At 50.0% G+C, this 17,584-nt stretch overlaps 7 protein-coding genes; 5 read left to right on the top strand and 2 right to left on the bottom strand.

Moving 5' to 3' along the window:
• Positions 1-739: 739 nt before the first annotated feature.
• Positions 740-2,902, bottom strand: RCC_07830 (the record flags this gene model as incomplete). XM_023773083.1 has 2 exons in its annotated part: positions 740-1,950; positions 1,999-2,902. The coding sequence occupies 2 exons, from the start codon at positions 2,900-2,902 to the stop codon at positions 740-742; spliced, it is 2,115 nt and encodes a 704-aa protein (XP_023628851.1).
• A 973-nt stretch (positions 2,903-3,875) lies between these two features.
• Positions 3,876-5,943, top strand: RCC_07831 (related to sucrose transporter; the record flags this gene model as incomplete). XM_023773084.1 has 2 exons in its annotated part: positions 3,876-4,225; positions 4,290-5,943. 2 exons carry the CDS (start codon positions 3,876-3,878, stop codon positions 5,941-5,943), a joined length of 2,004 nt encoding a protein of 667 aa, XP_023628852.1.
• Positions 5,944-7,182: 1,239 nt separating this feature from the next.
• On the top strand, positions 7,183-7,827 carry RCC_07832 (related to Cofilin; the record flags this gene model as incomplete). XM_023773085.1 has 4 exons in its annotated part: positions 7,183-7,185; positions 7,248-7,258; positions 7,312-7,618; positions 7,693-7,827. The coding sequence occupies 4 exons, from the start codon at positions 7,183-7,185 to the stop codon at positions 7,825-7,827; spliced, it is 456 nt and encodes a 151-aa protein (XP_023628853.1).
• Positions 7,828-8,684: 857 nt separating this feature from the next.
• On the top strand, positions 8,685-9,512 carry RCC_07833 (uncharacterized protein; the record flags this gene model as incomplete). Its single annotated transcript, XM_023773086.1, has 1 exon — positions 8,685-9,512. The coding sequence occupies one exon, from the start codon at positions 8,685-8,687 to the stop codon at positions 9,510-9,512; it is 828 nt and encodes a 275-aa protein (XP_023628854.1).
• A 357-nt stretch (positions 9,513-9,869) lies between these two features.
• RCC_07834 (uncharacterized protein) lies at positions 9,870-11,801 on the top strand (the record flags this gene model as incomplete). XM_023773087.1 has 2 exons in its annotated part: positions 9,870-10,543; positions 10,613-11,801. The coding sequence occupies 2 exons, from the start codon at positions 9,870-9,872 to the stop codon at positions 11,799-11,801; spliced, it is 1,863 nt and encodes a 620-aa protein (XP_023628855.1).
• A 1,108-nt stretch (positions 11,802-12,909) lies between these two features.
• RCC_12170 (uncharacterized protein) lies at positions 12,910-13,995 on the top strand (the record flags this gene model as incomplete). The annotated part of the gene is made up of 1 exon (XM_023773088.1): positions 12,910-13,995. One exon carries the CDS (start codon positions 12,910-12,912, stop codon positions 13,993-13,995), a length of 1,086 nt encoding a protein of 361 aa, XP_023628856.1.
• A 1,619-nt stretch (positions 13,996-15,614) lies between these two features.
• On the bottom strand, positions 15,615-16,410 carry RCC_07836 (uncharacterized protein; the record flags this gene model as incomplete). XM_023773089.1 has 2 exons in its annotated part: positions 15,615-16,232; positions 16,300-16,410. 2 exons carry the CDS (start codon positions 16,408-16,410, stop codon positions 15,615-15,617), a joined length of 729 nt encoding a protein of 242 aa, XP_023628857.1.
• Between the last annotated feature and the right edge of the window lie 1,174 nt (positions 16,411-17,584).

Below are 17,584 nucleotides of genomic sequence, written 5' to 3' on the forward strand. Positions count from 1 at the left end.
TGCTCTCGAGGGAGCTGCATGGAAGGGATGATTTGAAGGCGTTGCTGTTGATGTGGTCAAGGGATTTTTTCTGGGATCAAGAGCGCGCTAGCTAATCACTGCGCCAGGTCTTTTGGGAGGGGGTTCTGGATACCACTTTTTTTTCTCTGTCTTTGGCATTCCTCACTCCCGTCTTTTTCGGGAGGGAAGAAGAAGAAGATTGAGTGCTTAGCATTTTATTACTGGGGGGTGATAATTCATCGAACTTCCACACAATTCTTTAAGTCCACTTTACCTTTCGTTGTTTTCGATGTGTTCAGAAGGTTTTATGGTATTGGAGTAGTTACAAGCCCTTCAGACTGCTGAGCGCCATGATAGCCGCCGTATCAGAACATTTCATTGAGACTGAGGTCGAACAATCAGGACAAGTGCCAGTTAGTATGCGACAGTACAACTCTGGTTTCGTTCCTTTGCACAGAGGCTTCCCACCTCTGTCTCTCCTTCTTCCGTAATCTTTTTTCGTGTGAGCAGTTAGTTCCACTGCATGACATCCTGGGTGCGTGCACATTCTCGATCGATACCAGGGCAGTCAGTGTATGCATTTTTACCAATCAATTGGAACAAGGAGTCTCCCTCCAAAATGCACCTCGCATCGTACATCGTGCAAGCGCAGGACCCTGAAGGCGTCGTGAGGCAATATCATATCATATATATGTATCAAATGATGGATGGATGGATGGATGGATGCATGCACTCGAATCTAAACACCCCCTCCTCCTCGATCATGTCCCTTTCCCCCACCACTTCCACCACCACTCCCACTTCCACTCCCACCACTCCCACCCGGATCCAACAACAAATGCGGCTTCAAGAAATTCTCATCCAATTTATTGAACAACGTCCCCGCATCCTCACTCGTAGCATTCAGCAGCGAAGTAATCGCTCCTCGTGCCGTTAAATGTCCACGTTCTTCCTGCCGGTCCGTTCTGTGTCCCGATTGGGGGTATGCGGCACTACTCTCCTCCCCACCACCATTCCATCCTCCTCCGCCACCAACAGAACTGCTCTGTGCTCGTTTGGCAGCGGGAGGTAAATCCAAATCCATATCATCGTCGTCTTCATCCCCATCACTCAACCATCCTGACTCTCCACCTTCCTGGACTAATAATCCCCTCTCGGCGGCATTCTGATCTCTTCGCACTCGTGAACTATTTCGCCGTTCCAGTTCCGGGGGGCCGTACAGGGGGGATTTACTCCCGGAATTATAACTCGCGGTGCCGGCTCGTGGACGATGATGATCATGTACATCATCCAGACCGATGCCTCCTCCTCTTGCATAGCCATTCCCACTACTCCTCGGAACATGCCCGAAAGCGGCTCCGTTCTTTCTCGCGTACGCTCCTGGTCCGTGGGGGACGGGTTCAATGTCGAATTCATCGTCGGAATCGATTTCCTCGACCACTCCAGTGCGGATGTTGAGGATTTCGAGCATGCGGGCGGTGGTGCCTCCGAAGATGATGACGGTTAGGACAACTACGACCAAGACGGTCGCTCGCAATGCTTTTCCATTCGCACCGGAAAGACCGGCTGCGAGTGCAACACCGACCGCTCCTCTCAAACCCGCCCAGAAGAGCATGACTTTCCAATTCCAAGGAATCTCTTCGGCCACACTTTCTTGCCCTCTTCGTCGTGCACGGTATCGGATGAACCAGTTGATCAAGGCAGCCAGCGGCCAAACGGCGCACCATCTCGCGGCACAAATCCCAATGATGGTGATGAGGATGAAGAGGGGTTTGTATTCCAGTACCCTCTCCGTAAAGAGGGACAAACCGAGGTAGATGAAGATGAAGTTTTCCATCAATTGCGCCATGAGGGAGAAGACGAATTTGGTGGTGAGTTGGGTGCGACGGGACATGTTGTGGTAGGCGTAGTGTTTGAGGCAGATGCCGCAGAAGAGGAGGGCGACGATTCCTGGAGGTGTTAGCAATGTCGATATGATGTAGATATAACCGAACATACCGCTCATGTGAATGGCATTGGCGAAGAAGTAGGAGGCGTAGGCGATGAGGAAGATGAGACAACTCTCAGTCTTGGGATCGCGGCGGACGTGGGTGAGCTTCAACAGCAGACTGGTGGCAATACCAAAGACAATGCCAATGATGAGACTTCCAAAGAAATTGAGCAAGAAGATGCCAATACTCTCCACCAGACTTAATAAAGTCAAACTGCCTCCCTCTTCACCCGCCTTGTATTTCTGGGCCGTCTCGAACAGGACAATGGCAATGGCATCGTTGAGGATGCTCTCGCCGAAGATGACAGTGTAGAGTTTGGGGTCGACTTTGTAGGTGTTGAAGATGGCGAGGATGGTGACGGGATCAGTGGCAGAAAGCGTGGCTCCGACGGAAAGGGCCTCGACAAAGGTGATGGTCAGGCCTTCGAGGGGAATTCTCGTCCAGACGTAGAGGATGACGCCGAGGACGATGGCGGAGATGAAGGTTCCGGCAAAGGCAAAGGTGAGGATACTGCCGATGTTGCGGAAGAAGTTGGCCTGATGCAGCTCATATCCACTGGCGAGGATGATGGGCGGCAGGACGAGGTTGAAGAAGAATTGGTAGTCAAAGGTGACGGCATCCAGCACCGTCTCCACCGTCGTCAGGCGCAGAATCAAGCCAATGACCATTCCCGCGAAGATGGAAATGACCGTCTCGTGCACCGCCTGGATCTTCTTGGAGCGCAGGAGATAGCTGGTGAAGAAGGCCAGGATGAGGAGGGTGATGAGGATTAAGAGCGCCCATGAGGAATATATCTCCTTTTGTCCCGCTTCCTGATCTTCATCATCGTCGCTGTCGGACGTCTGTCGGGCGGCGAGGGCGGCGATTTCCACGCTGCGGCGGGCAATGTATTGGTGGGAGAAGAAGCCCATGTTGGGTGGTGGTCTTGGGCGGGATTATCGCATCGCTGGGAAGCCGTGGTATGGACGTGTGTCGTGGGGAGTTGTGGTGGGGAGTTGTGGTATGTCGTGTGTCGTGTCTGTCGGGTTGGTATCGTGTTATGGACGTGAGGGTCAATCAACAATAATCTCCACCTCCATCAACAAGCATGCATGCATGTGTTTACTATGAACAGGTGGAGGGCTGGGCTGCTCCAAGGAGGCTAGCATGGATGGAAGCTTAATCGGCGCGTATCGCATCGCATCTCCGCCGGCGCGGCAAGTCCAAGGCATGTGAAGACGATCTCCACGTGTGGATGAAACGCACCTTTTATTAGAAGAATGACAGCATTTGTTGAMTATACATGACATGACCGTGACCACGAGATGATGATGAACATCTTCCTTTCCATCTAGATATCCTCACATCACTTGCACATTCATCTTCCCACATCCCCCACGCATTGTACATACTTCTAATTCTACCCCACCTCCCGACAAGGCGGATTTCTTGTGCGACACACGATGGATCGACATGCACGGAGCTGGGAATAGCAACGTGCGCCCTGACATGAAAGCTTCCAGCATCTCCAAATATCGGGCATGCATCGGTACATGTGGCTGTCAACATGAATGGTATTGTATTGTTGCATGCCCTCTCCGATGCATTCCCCGCAGATTCATCGGCATGTCTATCCCCAGGAAAGTGGACGTCGTCATCCCCGCCAATAAACACCCACACGCCACCCATCATCATCTCGTGTTCGCGCGTGATGTCCGTTCCTTGGTCCATCTGACTGCCACACATCACACATCACACCAACCTACCACCTGAATCCATCCATCCTCAGGGCATCTCCACAAGATCTCCCTCGGCGTTGGTGGAGGATGCGGTCAACGAGACTGCCTCATCTACCTTCACTTCCACTTCCACTCCCACTCCACTTGGACATCACCGAACAACACCATGGACCCATCGCCTTCGCCTACCTCCGATCCATCCCGACCTGCTGACACGGACACGTCAATCTCCACCACCACGACCCCTCCCAAGCATGTGCAATTCAAGAGATTTTCCGCGGAGAGTAATCGCGACATGGCAGGAATAAAGTCAAGTTTGGACAATGATACCCTCGATGAACAATCACCACTGTTACCCGCACGCTTGAGTGACGATGTAGGACCCGTTCCTTCCCTCTCCACCGTCATGAGCCCCGATGATAGTAGTCAGGGCGAGGCATGGAATGTCGATGGAGGGAAACAAGAAGAGAGCAAGAGTAGTTGGWACCTCCTACTCTTGACCATTTCAATCGGCGGGTGCRTGGGATATACCCATTTGTTTCCTTGTCTTTTCATCCCCCGCTGATGGTGTGTTTTGCAGCCTCCAACTGGCCTGGTCGGTGGAACTCTCCAATGGATCTCCCTACCTCCTCAGCTTAGGCATCTCCAAGAGCTTACTGGCCATAGTCTGGATCGCCGGTCCTCTCTCCGGTGTCTTGGTCCAGCCCTATGTCGGAATCAAGTCCGWTCGATGTCGATCTCGCTTCGGCAAAAGACGCCCTTTCATGGTTGGAGGAGCTGCTGCTACCATCGTCTCTCTGATGATCCTGGCCTGGACAAAGGAAATCGTCGGTGGCTTCCTCTCAATATTTGGCGTGGATGCTGCAAGTCAAGCGGTCAGGAACTGCTCTCTCGTCCTCGCTATTGTCATGGTCTACATCCTCGATTTTGCCATCAACGTCATCCAAGCGGCAATTCGAGCCTTCATCGTTGACAACGCCCCAACCCACCAACAAGATGCCGCCAACGCGTGGGCCAGTCGAGTTTCGGGGATGGGGAATATCATAGGCTACCTCTTTGGATATGCCAATCTCCCAAAGTACATGTGGTTCTTCGGAAACACACAATTCAAAGTCCTCTGCGTCATCGCCTCGCTGGGTTTGACCATCACTCTAATCCTCACCTGCTCATCCATCTCGGAACGCGATCCTCGATTGGAAGGGACTCCTGCAAAGGAAGATTCCGGAGTGCTGGCATTCTTCAAATCTCTCTTCCGGTCCATCCAACGATTACCCTCCCAAATCAAAGCAGTTTGTGTAGTCCAACTGGCAGCGTGGGTGGGCTGGTTCCCCTTCCTGTTCTATATCACCACCTACATTGGAGAGCTGTATGTCGAGCCCATCTTCCGCGCCAATCCCAACATGACCGATCAGGAGATTGATCAAGTTTGGGAGCACGGTACACGGGTGGGAACGTTTGCATTGTTGATCTTCGCCATCGTCTCCTTCACCTCCAGCGTCGTCATCCCATGGTTTGTGTCCAAAACCTACGAACCTCCCGCTCCAGCTCTCCGCACACCAATGCTCACCCCTGGAACACCCACGGCAACCACCACTCTCGCCGCCTCTTACTTCACCTCCCGATCCGAACCCTCCGATCTCTCCACCAGCGAATCCTCGCTTAAAAAATCCGCCTTCCACAACTTGCCTCTCATCAAACAGACGCGAAAACTCAACCTTCAAATTCCCTGGCTCACGCTCAAAAGAGCCTGGCTCCTCTCCCACCTCCTCTTCGCCCTCCTCACCTGGCTCACCCTCTTCACCACCTCCCCAACCAGCGCCACTATCCTGGCCGCCCTCATCGGCATCCCCTGGTCTTTAACCATGTGGGCGCCCTTTGCCCTCATCGCCGCCGAAGTTTCCAAACGCGAGAACATCCGTCGCGGCCTCTTGCGCGCCCCACCCACCCGCGATGGAGAATTACTCGCTCGTGGGGAGGACGTCAGTGCGGGTGCCGATCAAGCGGGAGTCGTATTGGGAATTCATAACGTCGCGGTCGCGGCGCCGCAGGTTTTTGCCACGGTGGTTAGTTCGGGGATTTTTTGGATGTTGCAGAAGGAGAGGGGGAGTGGGGAGGGGGATGATAGTGTGGGGTGGGTGTTGAGGTTTGGGGGGTTGGCGGCGCTTGGGGCTGCTTGGTTGAGTAGGTATGTTAGGGAAGAGGGGGAGGAGGAGGGGGTTGGGGGGAAGTTTTAATTCACTTTTTCTGATGGGCGAGGATGATGAGAGAATGGGTGGAAAGAGGATGAGGGTTAGGAATGAATGGGAGGAAAGAGGATGATGGCTAGGACTGGGCGGGAGGAAAGAGGATGTGTGGCGTTTTCTGGTTTAGTGAGGGTTTGCTTTTTATGAGGTCTATTATACCCCCTTTTGTGAATTGGACTGGAAGAATTGGGATTGGATTGGACGGATTGATGAATGGAATGAAATTAGGAATTAGGATTGAGCCAGGAATGAATTGTGATGATTGCATTGGCTGTTTTATTTCCATGGATTGATGGATGGATGATGAAAGATAGTTAAGATGGGATGGGAATGATGTAACGATACAATCAATCAACCAAATCGGCAGAAGTTGTTAACAAGAAGCGGAAGTTTGATTTTCTGCCTGCTTCTTCTTGGGCTTCTTGGGTCATGTCTTCCTTTTGAACACGGGGAGACTTAGGTATGGGTGGATAGGTGGATAGAGGGATAGATGGGTGGATGGATAGATAGATGGATGGAATAGGATAGAAGGGATGAACGGGATATCTAGGTAGAAGAGGATGGGCAGAAGAGGTTGGAATTCATAGATGGAAATGCAGATGATATAAACGACACAAATGACAGAAATTTGTACCTATATTAACAAGTAAGTTGTATTGAAGCGATTGAGGATCTTCTGCTTTTGATTTTCGTCTGCAATGTGCTCTTTGTTAGATTTGGGTGCGGATGTTTAGTAATGTCCTCTTTTTGGAGGTGTTTTGTTCGTTTATTTTTAAACTTCAAGTCGGAAGGAAGGAATTCTCCGGGCTGAATTGAAATGCGAGGTGTGGACATATATACATGTGTGCCGAGATGGATGATGTTGGAGATGTTGTTATATGCGTCAAATGATGATGCTGGTAAGGAAAGGACGTGCGTGCGTTGCCCCTCCAAACAAACACCGACGCTCGCTTAGGTCGACTAGTTCCCCCCACCATGAATAGTTAGATGGGACCCTCTTTCACTTCACACATCACCACCCGACTTCATTTCCGCTCCGCTAAAAGGACACACACATCCCCCACCCACTCAGGCCACAAAATCCCCAACATCTGCCGCCTGATCAACACGTCGCATTGATTGGTGAGTGAGTGAGATTGGGAATGACGACGCATTTCTCGCCGACTGACATGTTCTTCATCTTCAGCCCATTGATCGCACCGGAAACATCTTCCATTCTCCCCCCGAAACATGGTATGCTCGACCATGCCACCCTCTATGAAAGATTCCACCCAACTGACATGTGATTGACACAGGCCTCCTCCGGGTATGTCCATCATGGCCACCACCTCCCCCTCCATCCCCCGCTAACCCCACCAGCGTCTCGGTCGCACCCGAGTGCATTTCCAAGTTCAACGAGCTGAAGCTGGGCAAGTCGCTCAAATGGATCATCTTCAAAATCAGCGAGGACTGGAAGGAGATTGTGGTCGAGGAGACGTCGACCGACCCGGATTACGCCGCCTTTCGCRAGAAGMTCGTGTCGGCCAAGAGCAAGAACAAAAAGGGCGAGGAGGGTATTGGCGGCCGATATGCCGTCTTTGATGTCGAATTCGAGGCCGAGGGCGGCGCGGGAATGCGCAACAAAATCACCTTCATTTCATGGGTGCCTGATGATGCGCCGCAATACGTGAGTTTTCTTGACATCTATCCATGGATGAGATGATTGAGGGGGAATGTTACTGACAAGATGTCATGGTATAGCCCCGCATGATGTACTCGACCTCCAAGGACGCCCTCAAGCGCGCCCTCAACGGAGTCGCCGTCGACATTCAAGCCAACGACGCCGACGACATTGAACACGACTCGGTCATTGCTCGCGCCTCCAAGGGTCGTTGAACCCCGTCCCGTCCTGAACCCATGCAGCATCGACTAGTCGCCATACTCGACTTTCAGCAGTAGCCAGAACGAACAAGAAAGATTTCAGACGAGCCAATTGATGGGGTATGACATGCGTCAGGATGATGATCATGTTCTCCATCCTTCTTTTTTAACTTGCGTGCTTTCGGCACCCTTGGCGTATAGATATCCGATCACGTTATGAATAAGGATCCATGTGTGTTGTTGTTGTATCAATGTCGGAATGGGATTGGAATGTGATTGATGTCTGTCTTTTTTGATGGGAAGGATTGCCTTGCGACTCCCGTGGTTCGATGGTCGTGTACCTGATATTCTTCTCGTTGATATTCAAGGTACAGTGCACTTTTGTATCCCTCTACCTCTCTCCCTCTTTTCATTGAATGTTCTCAAGAAATGATTTGATGTGCCATATATCATATCATATCAAAGGTACAGTCAAAAGTTTACCGTCGAAAAAGAATAACTTGCCAGCTCAAACTCTTCCTTCTCCACCCCACCCGACCGACCAACCAACCACTCCCACAGTCCCTCTCAAAAGTCAAAGCCATCCGAAGCAGACCGACCGGGTGCCAGATTTCTGAGGACTTGCAAAGTACCGTACCGAGGAGTTCCGTTCCCTTCCATCCCGCTTGGGAAACTGAAATGTAAACCGAGAAATGATATCCGCGAATTCTCTTAATCTTCTTCTTCTTTTTCTTGGGAGAAATCATTCTTTACCAAACATTTTTGAAAGTACACCACTACTCGACTCGAATGAAAAAAATTCACGACAACAAATCCAAGAATCCAAGACTACGAAGCCTCTCTCTCTCTCTCTCTCTCGACGAAAGACAGATATGATGAAATTCTCCATTGCCCTCTCGATGCTTGAAAGGGTGCGAGGGATTCGAGATGAGGAGACGAAGATTCCCTCTTCTTCTTCTTCTTTTTCTTCTTCTTCTTCTTCTTCTTCTTCTTCCGAGCATAGCAATTTTTCAATCTGGCGGAAAATCATCCTCCGCGTGACAAAACGAACATCAAACCAGGTTGAAAAGGAGGAGGAAAAAGAAGAGGAAGAAGAGGAGGAAGAAGAGGAGGAAGAAAAAGAAGAAGAAGAAAGTTGGTGGTTCATACCCCCCGCCCCGAAATCTCTCATCAGGCAGGAAGAGGAGGAGTTGATGGGGATGTTATTGAAGGAATTGGGGATTCAGGGAATGAGGGAGGAGATTTGTAGTTTGGGGGATTTTGGGTTGGGGGTTTATGCTGCTCATAAAGGTGAGGGGAATAAGCATTGGGATGGGGATGGGACGGATGAGGGGGATAAGGGGGAGAGGGTGAAGGATGAGAGGGGGAAGGATTCAGGGGAAAGTGGGTATGTGGAGAAGATGGGGGAGAGGAGGTTGGAGGCTATGAGATTTGGATTTTGGGGAGTTCGGAGGGTTCTGGCAGGGGAGGATGGAGATGATTTTGAGGAGGAGGAGGAGGAGGTGGAGAAGATTGAAGGGGAGGGGATGGAAGGGGAGGAAGAGGGGATGGACGATTCGGTGGGAGATGAGGATATGTGGAGTGATGTTGGAGAGGAGGGCGATGATTCTTCTTCTCCCTCTCCTTCCAAGTCGACCTTTTCTACGGCGTCGACTTTTGGTGCATCGGGATTGTCGACGCCGCCGCCGCCAGATTACTGAATTGTTCTTTTCTTTACTTTCGAGTCGGTTGTGCCGTGCGTCGTAATGAGATGTGCTTCGGTCTGCTTAGTTAGCGTCCCTGTTATACATCTTCTTGGAGTGTTTGAATCGATCTTGCCTCTTTGCTTTTGGTCTACTCTCTTCATTGTATTGATAGTCATCGAGGGCCTTGTAAAATGGGGCTCCTTCGCTTCGCTACGCGAGGCATGTCAGCGATTATTGTACCTTGGCGAACAGCTGATCAAATTTCAGCCTCAGTCTTGTTGGCCACCGTCGGCAGTGCTCTTCAGCTGACTTTTCCTCCCACCACATCCAACCGGATCCTGAAAATCTAAGCGATTGACGGGGTAGACCGTCATGGATTACCAGCGAGTCCTACAGCCAGGGGCAATTGGAGATTCACCCAATTCCGACACTCTTGAGGACAGCAGATGGACAACATATCAATACACCCCATTGAATGAAAGGAACCGAGAGTTTCGTCTGCTACGACTTCTCCCTCTACCAAAATCAGCACAAGTACCGCTTCAATGTCAAATCCTACACGTATCCCTGAATCGACACGAGAAAATCGAAGCCTACGAAGCAATCTCCTACTACTGGGGAGATCCCACCCCGAATTCCACCATCAACATCCAAGGAACTCGTCTGAATCTCCCCAAAAGTTCAGAAAGAGCACTCCGACGCCTAGCCCTTCCAAATACCGAACGACTCCTCTATCTAGATGCCGTCTGTATCAACCAAAGCGACTTGTCAGAGCGAGCAACCCAAGTCCAACTCATGGGAGATATATATCGCAATGCTCAAGCCACCACATTGGTCTACTTTGACGAGGGGACTTCCCAAACGGCCAGCCAAGCTCTCACTGATTTACGACTTCTACATCTCGAACTTCAAGAAGATTGTAAGCCCTACACTGCACTCTGGGATCTCGCATGGCGGGATGGAACAGTGAACAAGGCACGCCATCCTCCCAAAACACCTGTAAATTGGCACGCCATAATGGAACTCTTCCAATATCCCTGGTTTCGGTGAGGAAAATCCCCTCCCCCCTCTCCTAATAATAAACGAGAAAACTCACCCCAGAAATCCCTCCCCAGTCGAGTATGGGTCGTCCAAGAAATCGCCCTCGCAAAGAAATCCCTCCTAATCTACCACAACTCCTCAATCCCCATGACCTCCGTCCTCGACATAGCAATTTATCTCCGATTCCACCACGCAGACCACATCCCATCAACCCTCCACGAAACCCTCCAAACTCCCTCTCACATCTGGTTCATCCGTCTCAAACTCGCTCGTAAAACTCCCTCCTGCTGCAATTTACTCCTCAGTGAAATTCTCCCTTACTCCCACGGATTACAAGCTACAGATCCCCGGGATAAAGTCTATGGAATTCTAGGACTTTTATCAAAGGAAGAAGTACAAGAATTGCCCGTGGTGGATTATACGAAACCTATTGAGCAGGTTTTTCGGGATGCTACGAGGAGATGTTTTGCCGATCCGGATTTTCCTCTTGCGGCGTTTTCGCGCGTGTGGATTCGTGATTGGGAGGAGCTTCTTTGGGGGAGGAGGAGGAAGGGATTTCCTACTTGGGCGGCGAGATTGGAACTTTCGGGTAGGGAGAGTTTCGTGCCAAATTTGTTGCTTGAGCATGGAGGGGTTGGTACTGCTGCTGCTGGGGATGTGGAAATTGCGAGACGGGCGGTTGAGGTGGTTGGTGATGAGGCGGATGTGATTGTTTTGAAAGGGGTGGAGATTTGTCGTGTTGTGGAGATTGGTTCGTGTGCGTTGGATTGCTCGAGAGGAGGGGGGTTTGAGACTTTGAGGAGGTGGATCAGGGAAGCTGGGGGTATGGGGGAGGAATTCCGAGGATGGGAGAGTGGATTTGCGAGAACGTTGGTTGCTAATACATGTCATGTGGATAAACTCAGCGAGGAAAGGTATCATGTTGATCTTATGGCTTTGCTTGGAGAGGATGAGGGGATCCTGGGTGTTGGGGAGGATATTCAGGAATTTCAGAAATCGATTATAGGGGCTTGTCATATGCGGAAGTTTGCGATTATGAGTAGTGGGAAGACTGCTTTGGTTCCGGCTTTGACGGAAAGGGGGGATGAGGTGGTTATGATGCATGGGGCTTATATGCCTGTTGTGTTGAAAGCTGATGGGGAGAGTGGGGATTGGCTGCTTTTGGGGAATTGTTATGTGGATGGGTGGATGATGTGGCAGGAAAATGGAGGGAGACTTGAGCGGAGGTTGGAGGAGGAGAGTACGTGGTTTAGAATTCGATGAGGGTGGGATCAAGTTCTCTTTCGTTTTTTTGTGGAATGTGACTCTGATTTGAGAGGATCGGGTATGGAGATCCTCTGTGTAAATCATCCGGGTAATGAGGGAGCGAAGGAATGGATACGATCTAGCAGCTGCAAATACGTGTCGGAATGAAGCCACTGCGTATAGATCTACCGGACTCATATGCTATGCAATGAATGGATGTGGTCGTAGTAGATGGGTCGATGGCCATGTCCCTTGTACGACGAGCTGGTAGTCTAATCCCTCAGCTAGTCAATGTGGCGGCTACCCACTTCTCCATCAGCCTTTGGATTGCCACCCGGTCGCTTCCGAGTCTCTTGTTGATTGGTTTGGCTTCCTTGGCTTGCTCTAGAAAGACCTACGCATAATATGTACATAGGATAGGTACCCCCTAGATTACTAAGGGAAGGCGCAATATACACGCAAGGAATGAACATAAGAGCGTCTGAGAAGGAGGCAGTTTGGCGGTTCTAACATCTATTAAGACGGATTACTAGTAGTATAGTTCGGGAGGGGTGGACCGAGGGATATGTTTTCTTTGTGATACACAGGAAGATCCGAGCAATGTCTTGGCGCCTCTCCTCTGCCCCTAGGGCTTCTTCTTCTTCTTCTTCTTCCCAAAACGACAATGAAGATTGTTCACACCGCCCATTMTTCCGACAGAGTGCCTGAAAAAATCCTGTCAGCCAGGCGGACACCACATGGGCAACGAGCAATGGCAATCTGTCGTCCACGATGCATGTCTAGGTATGTCGAGATACTTCTCAGCCACCATGATCACGCTCTCGTCGTATTTCTTGACGGGTAGCTAGAAGTACCATCTGGACTATTGCTTTGTTCAGCGCTTCATTCAGAACCAGTGGATTGATAGAGTCAGTCGGATACAAAGAAGACAACAAAGAAGCGGTCCTCTATACAAAGGAGAACAAACACGCTTGTTCTCCAACAATGCCTACAATGCCAGCGAAGGCGAACAATGAAGCATCTCTCGCACTATAACCAAGCTCCCTTGTCCCATCTCGATTGCTCCCCCCTACAATTCTTCATTCCTCTCCCCTTCTCATACAACCCCCCACATCTATACACCACAATGACCAACCGCATCAACTTCGAAAAGGACAACTACATCATCAAAGAGCTAGGAGAAGGTTCCTACGGAAACGTATACGCCTCCATCCCCAAACCCCTCGCCGATCAAATCCTCGCAGAGCGAGCACAATCATCCGACCCCCTAGCAACCCAAACCGCCCTCACACAACTCCGAGCGAGCGTGGAAGCAGCGAAAATTTCAAAAGGCGGCATCAGCTTCGGTCGTAAACTCAATTGTATCGCAGAAGTTGACGTCCTCCAGACATTAGAAGCAGGAGCCCATCCCAATATTGTCCGTCTACGGACCGCGGATCCTTCATCTTCTCATGGCTGGTTCACCCTCGAGCCCCTGGCGGGCAAGACCTTTCTCGAATTTCTCCATCATTTCGATGGCGCCAATAACTCTCCTCCTACTACTACACGACCGCCACCACCACCACAGGTAAGTCTCGGCTGGCATATCCTCTTCCAACTCGCCGAAGCTTTTCTCGCGCTACATTTCGGATACAAAGGGCAAGGATTTCTCCCTGGAAGTAGTAAAAGAAGAACTTTCGCGCATTCGGATCTATCCATGTCTAATATCATGTTTCGTCCGCGAGGGATATATCGGGATTATCCCGATGTAGTACTTGTTGACTTGGGTAATGTAGTAGAATTCACGTCCGAGGACGAGGGAGGAATCCCATCCCCTTCTTCTTCTTCCTCAAGAAGAATCGCATTACAATCCCGAGACGTCCTAGCAGCCGTACGAATCCTAACGAGTATATTCAATCGAACAGGAAATATCCCCCTTCGAAATACTCTAGAAAGACATATCTTCTCAACGAGCACAGGGAATGGTAAGACCTCGAATTTCCAAACTTCAGCGGAATACTTACAGTATCTGATTGATATGCGAGACGAAGCTTTTCGTGAACGAGAGAGACTTTATGAACCTCTTGCTGAGGATCTTGTTTGGTATTTTGAGGCGGATCAGGAGATTGTTAGTGATGCGTGGTTGGGGAGATGTTTTCCTGTGCTGGCGCAGGGGAGGAGGGTGAGTCCGCGTCAGGAGGCCCTAAGGGTTAGGCGTGGGTTGGGGTTGTGAAGTGATGTGCCTCCGGTAGGTTCGTCATGTGTGGTGAATAGGGATTGGTGGCTGCTGGTCAGCTGAGTTGGTTGATCCCACCAGGTAAGTAAGTAATATTTCAGTTCTTTACAATTTTTTCTTCACAAAAGAGCCGTTATCATTTCTTGATTTATCTTTCAGTCTTCCGAGGTATAACGCAGAAAGAATAGCTCTAAGTGATGTGAATTTGGTTACCTCGCTCAATACTTTGCGAGAATAGGGGTTGATCAGTTCGAGCCATCTCAGGATAATTGCACCATGAATTTTCTTTTATGTGGGAAGTGAATAAATGGTTGCATGACCAGAGGGACACAACCTGCAATATAGAAGCCGAGTTTCTGCAAAATCATAGAGGCTGGAGAAGAGCGAGGTAATAAAGGTGTCGTACGCGAGGAACGGGTGATTTCAACAAAGGACAAATGGATAGCGGTCGTTATACGTCTTCCCTAGAGACTCATCGTTTTCCTCGTCCTAAAAATCTCGTTTACCTCGTCGCTACTACTCAGTGCAGCATGACCCTACTATATAATAGCACTCTTTGTCTTTAGCTTCGTCCTCCTTATCCCTCCTAGGCTCTAGCACTATATTCTTTAACCCTACACTCCTTTCCCAGCTCTTCATCCCCACCTTTTGCTTCCTGCCAACCATATCCAGAATCTACAACAACACCATACTTTTCTCCTCGTGTCGCTTTCAAAATTCGTTCATTTCCCTACTAATATACATGCCTCCTACTAAGCCAATTCCATCTCCTATATCGACTTCCAATCGAGTCGGCTCATTAAAGTACTTACCTTTTTATACCTCCTGAGAATAAATTCTATGCTCGACTAGAGGCTGTACTCCCATCTTCTATCTTCCTCCTCTTCCTCCTCCTCTTCCTCTAACTCCCTATATTCCCTCCAAAAATCCCTTCTACTCAAAAAAACCCTACCTCCTCCTTCTTCCGAATCAAAGCCCAACCCAGGCAAAAATTACACTCCAAATTCTGCCTGAGCCTTCGACCTTAAATGCCTCGTAGGCCTCTTTAAGATATATCGGCATGTCGGCATGTTGGCATGTTGGCATGTTGGCTAGAGACTATAGTTATAGTGGTGATTGGATGTAGCAGCGGTTGGATATTTCTAAGAATATCAAGGTGCGGAAAATATGGGATATGCATAAAGGGCGTGTGGATTGGTGAGTGAGTGATCAAGTACCTACCTCTACTAGTATCGCGTCTTATTTGTACATACCTAGAGATTTCTATAGATCAGACAGGATCACGAGAGGAATACCTACGTTATAACAAACAGGGACCCTTGAGGGAAAAAGGAAGAGGTATGTGTGGAATTTCGTGTGGTATGTGTACTTATACTGCACTATACTGTATGTAGCATGGATTATTTGCAGTTGAGTTTGTTTCCGCTGCAGAGCACCTATCTACACGAATGGAGAGTCTTCAAGAGATGATGAAGATTGCATTCATTCGGTGCTTATGTTCCGGCGTCTTGTCTTCTATAGACTTCCTATCTTTACCAAACACCTCGAGCTCCACCAGAACAGCGCGTTCCGTAGGTCAAAGATCACACATCCCATCCCATCCCCTCCCTCATCTCCTACTTGACACTCCCCCGAAACACCCTAGCCAACCTCTCCCCCYCCCCCTCATCCCTCAACCTCTGCGACAAAACCCCCCTCAAATCCTCCCAAAACTCCTCCGTCTTCAACATCTCCTGCACCCCATCATCCTGATGCAAAACATTCTGCTCCTCAGCCTGCGCCGCCACTTCCTCACTATCCGGCGCACCTGTCCTCTCAGCTGAATCAATCTCCATGGCATCTCCCGTCGTCGTCGCAGGCGCAGGAACAGTCGCATCAGGAGTAGGAACTTTCTCCACCACAGCAGGWCTCCCCGATCGTGACACCGCTCCAGCCATCAACATAACACTGAGTTCTACATCCCCCTCAACACCCAAATCCTTCAGCGTCTTGAGATCTCCCGCGGGTTTTTTATGCAAGAGAAGTTTAATCTTCTCCTGTTGTAAACCTGATTTCGCCGCATATTCAATTTTGATTTCGTGGATGGTAGTATCGAGAGTTATGTTCGGGAGAGTGACTGTTTCGCCTGATCGCATGGGTTTGAGGGAGACGGAGATGGATTTCGATTGCGCGGTTTGGGTGGATGTTGGGCCCGAGGTGCGGGGGAAGGGGTGGGTGGCGCGGGGGAGGGTGTACTGTATAATGCATTGTTAGATTACTTAGTTGGGAAGGGGATGGGGATGGGGGATTTCAAGGACATACGGGACTTTGGTTGGGATATTTGCGAGGATCACTGATGTGGTCTGGGGCGAGTTTGATGGGTCGCTTGTCTAGCGTTGCTAGGAATTGTTTGGCAAAGGTGATTTCTGACATGATGTGCTTTTGGAAGGACGAGTAGAGGGTGGTGTCCAGGTAGGAATCCAGTTTGGCGGTGGAAGATGTTGTTGTTGGTGATGTCACGGAAATGTACGGGAGGTGGAGGTGGAGGTGGAAGTGAAGCTGATGATGGATGTGGAGTCATGTGGCCCGAGCTTCGAGATATCCAAGAAATGAAATGGAGTACGTGGTACATGTCATCTACATGATGAAAGGTCGAAATATTCAGCCTTCAATTGTTGTTGACGGCTCGTCTTCGCCTACATGAATACATTACAGTGCGTCATGCTTCCATCAAGACTGACACGAGCACATCATCATCGACGTGCCACATGCTTCACATCATTCCCATGCCCCGTATTATTAAAATGTCTCTTCAAGTCCTTTCGAAACTGAAAGATATGCTCACACTCATCACATTGGTGTTGCCATTGTTCTCTTCGATGCACCTTTTCATGCTTGGTTCGATGTCCAGCGAGAGAAAATGATTTGTTACATCCATCAAAAGTGCATTCGTATTCTCCAGGTGGAAGTCGCTTCCTCTTGGAGGCTTTCCTTTCGGTGCCATCCTCGGCATACACWTCAGATCCGCGGCTGGTATTGGAGGAGGAAGAGGATGCATAACCGGATGGAGACGAAAGCGACWTGAATGCGACCTTATCACAGCAAGGCTTTCCGGATTTGATTGGATCCAGTTTGGTGCGTGGGTTGTGACACGACCGGGACTGATCAAATGTGACGGTTTCGCCAGATGTAGGACAGGGCTCTTGCACGTGGACATCGGCGCACAGGCTAGCCATGGCGAGTGGACGACAAACGTACTTGAAGCAGTCAGGCAGTGCAGACACCGCCAATGCTGCATGAGCAGGATCGTAGAAGCGTACTCTAAGCTTGTACCGGAGTGGATGTGGGCACGGTGATACAATCGCCGAGGACGTGTATGCGCCAAGCTCGAGAAGTCGCTGAATGAGACTTTCATGGAGGGTAGTCAAAGTCGAAGGGTCTGAGATTGAAGTGCTCTGATAAGTGACCAATCTTGGGTTGATGGCCATGTGGTAATACCTGCCGGGTCTGGCCATATTCCTGCAGCCCTTTTGGTGGGTGAATGGAATGATGTCAGGTTTGGATATGAGTATTCGCTTGCTCTTCCCTGTCCCCAAACTCATATGTG

Source organism: Ramularia collo-cygni (assembly GCF_900074925.1).
Source record: "Ramularia collo-cygni strain URUG2 genome assembly, contig: RCC_scaffold12, whole genome shotgun sequence".
Taxonomy (NCBI): Eukaryota; Fungi; Ascomycota; class Dothideomycetes; order Mycosphaerellales; family Mycosphaerellaceae; genus Ramularia; species Ramularia collo-cygni.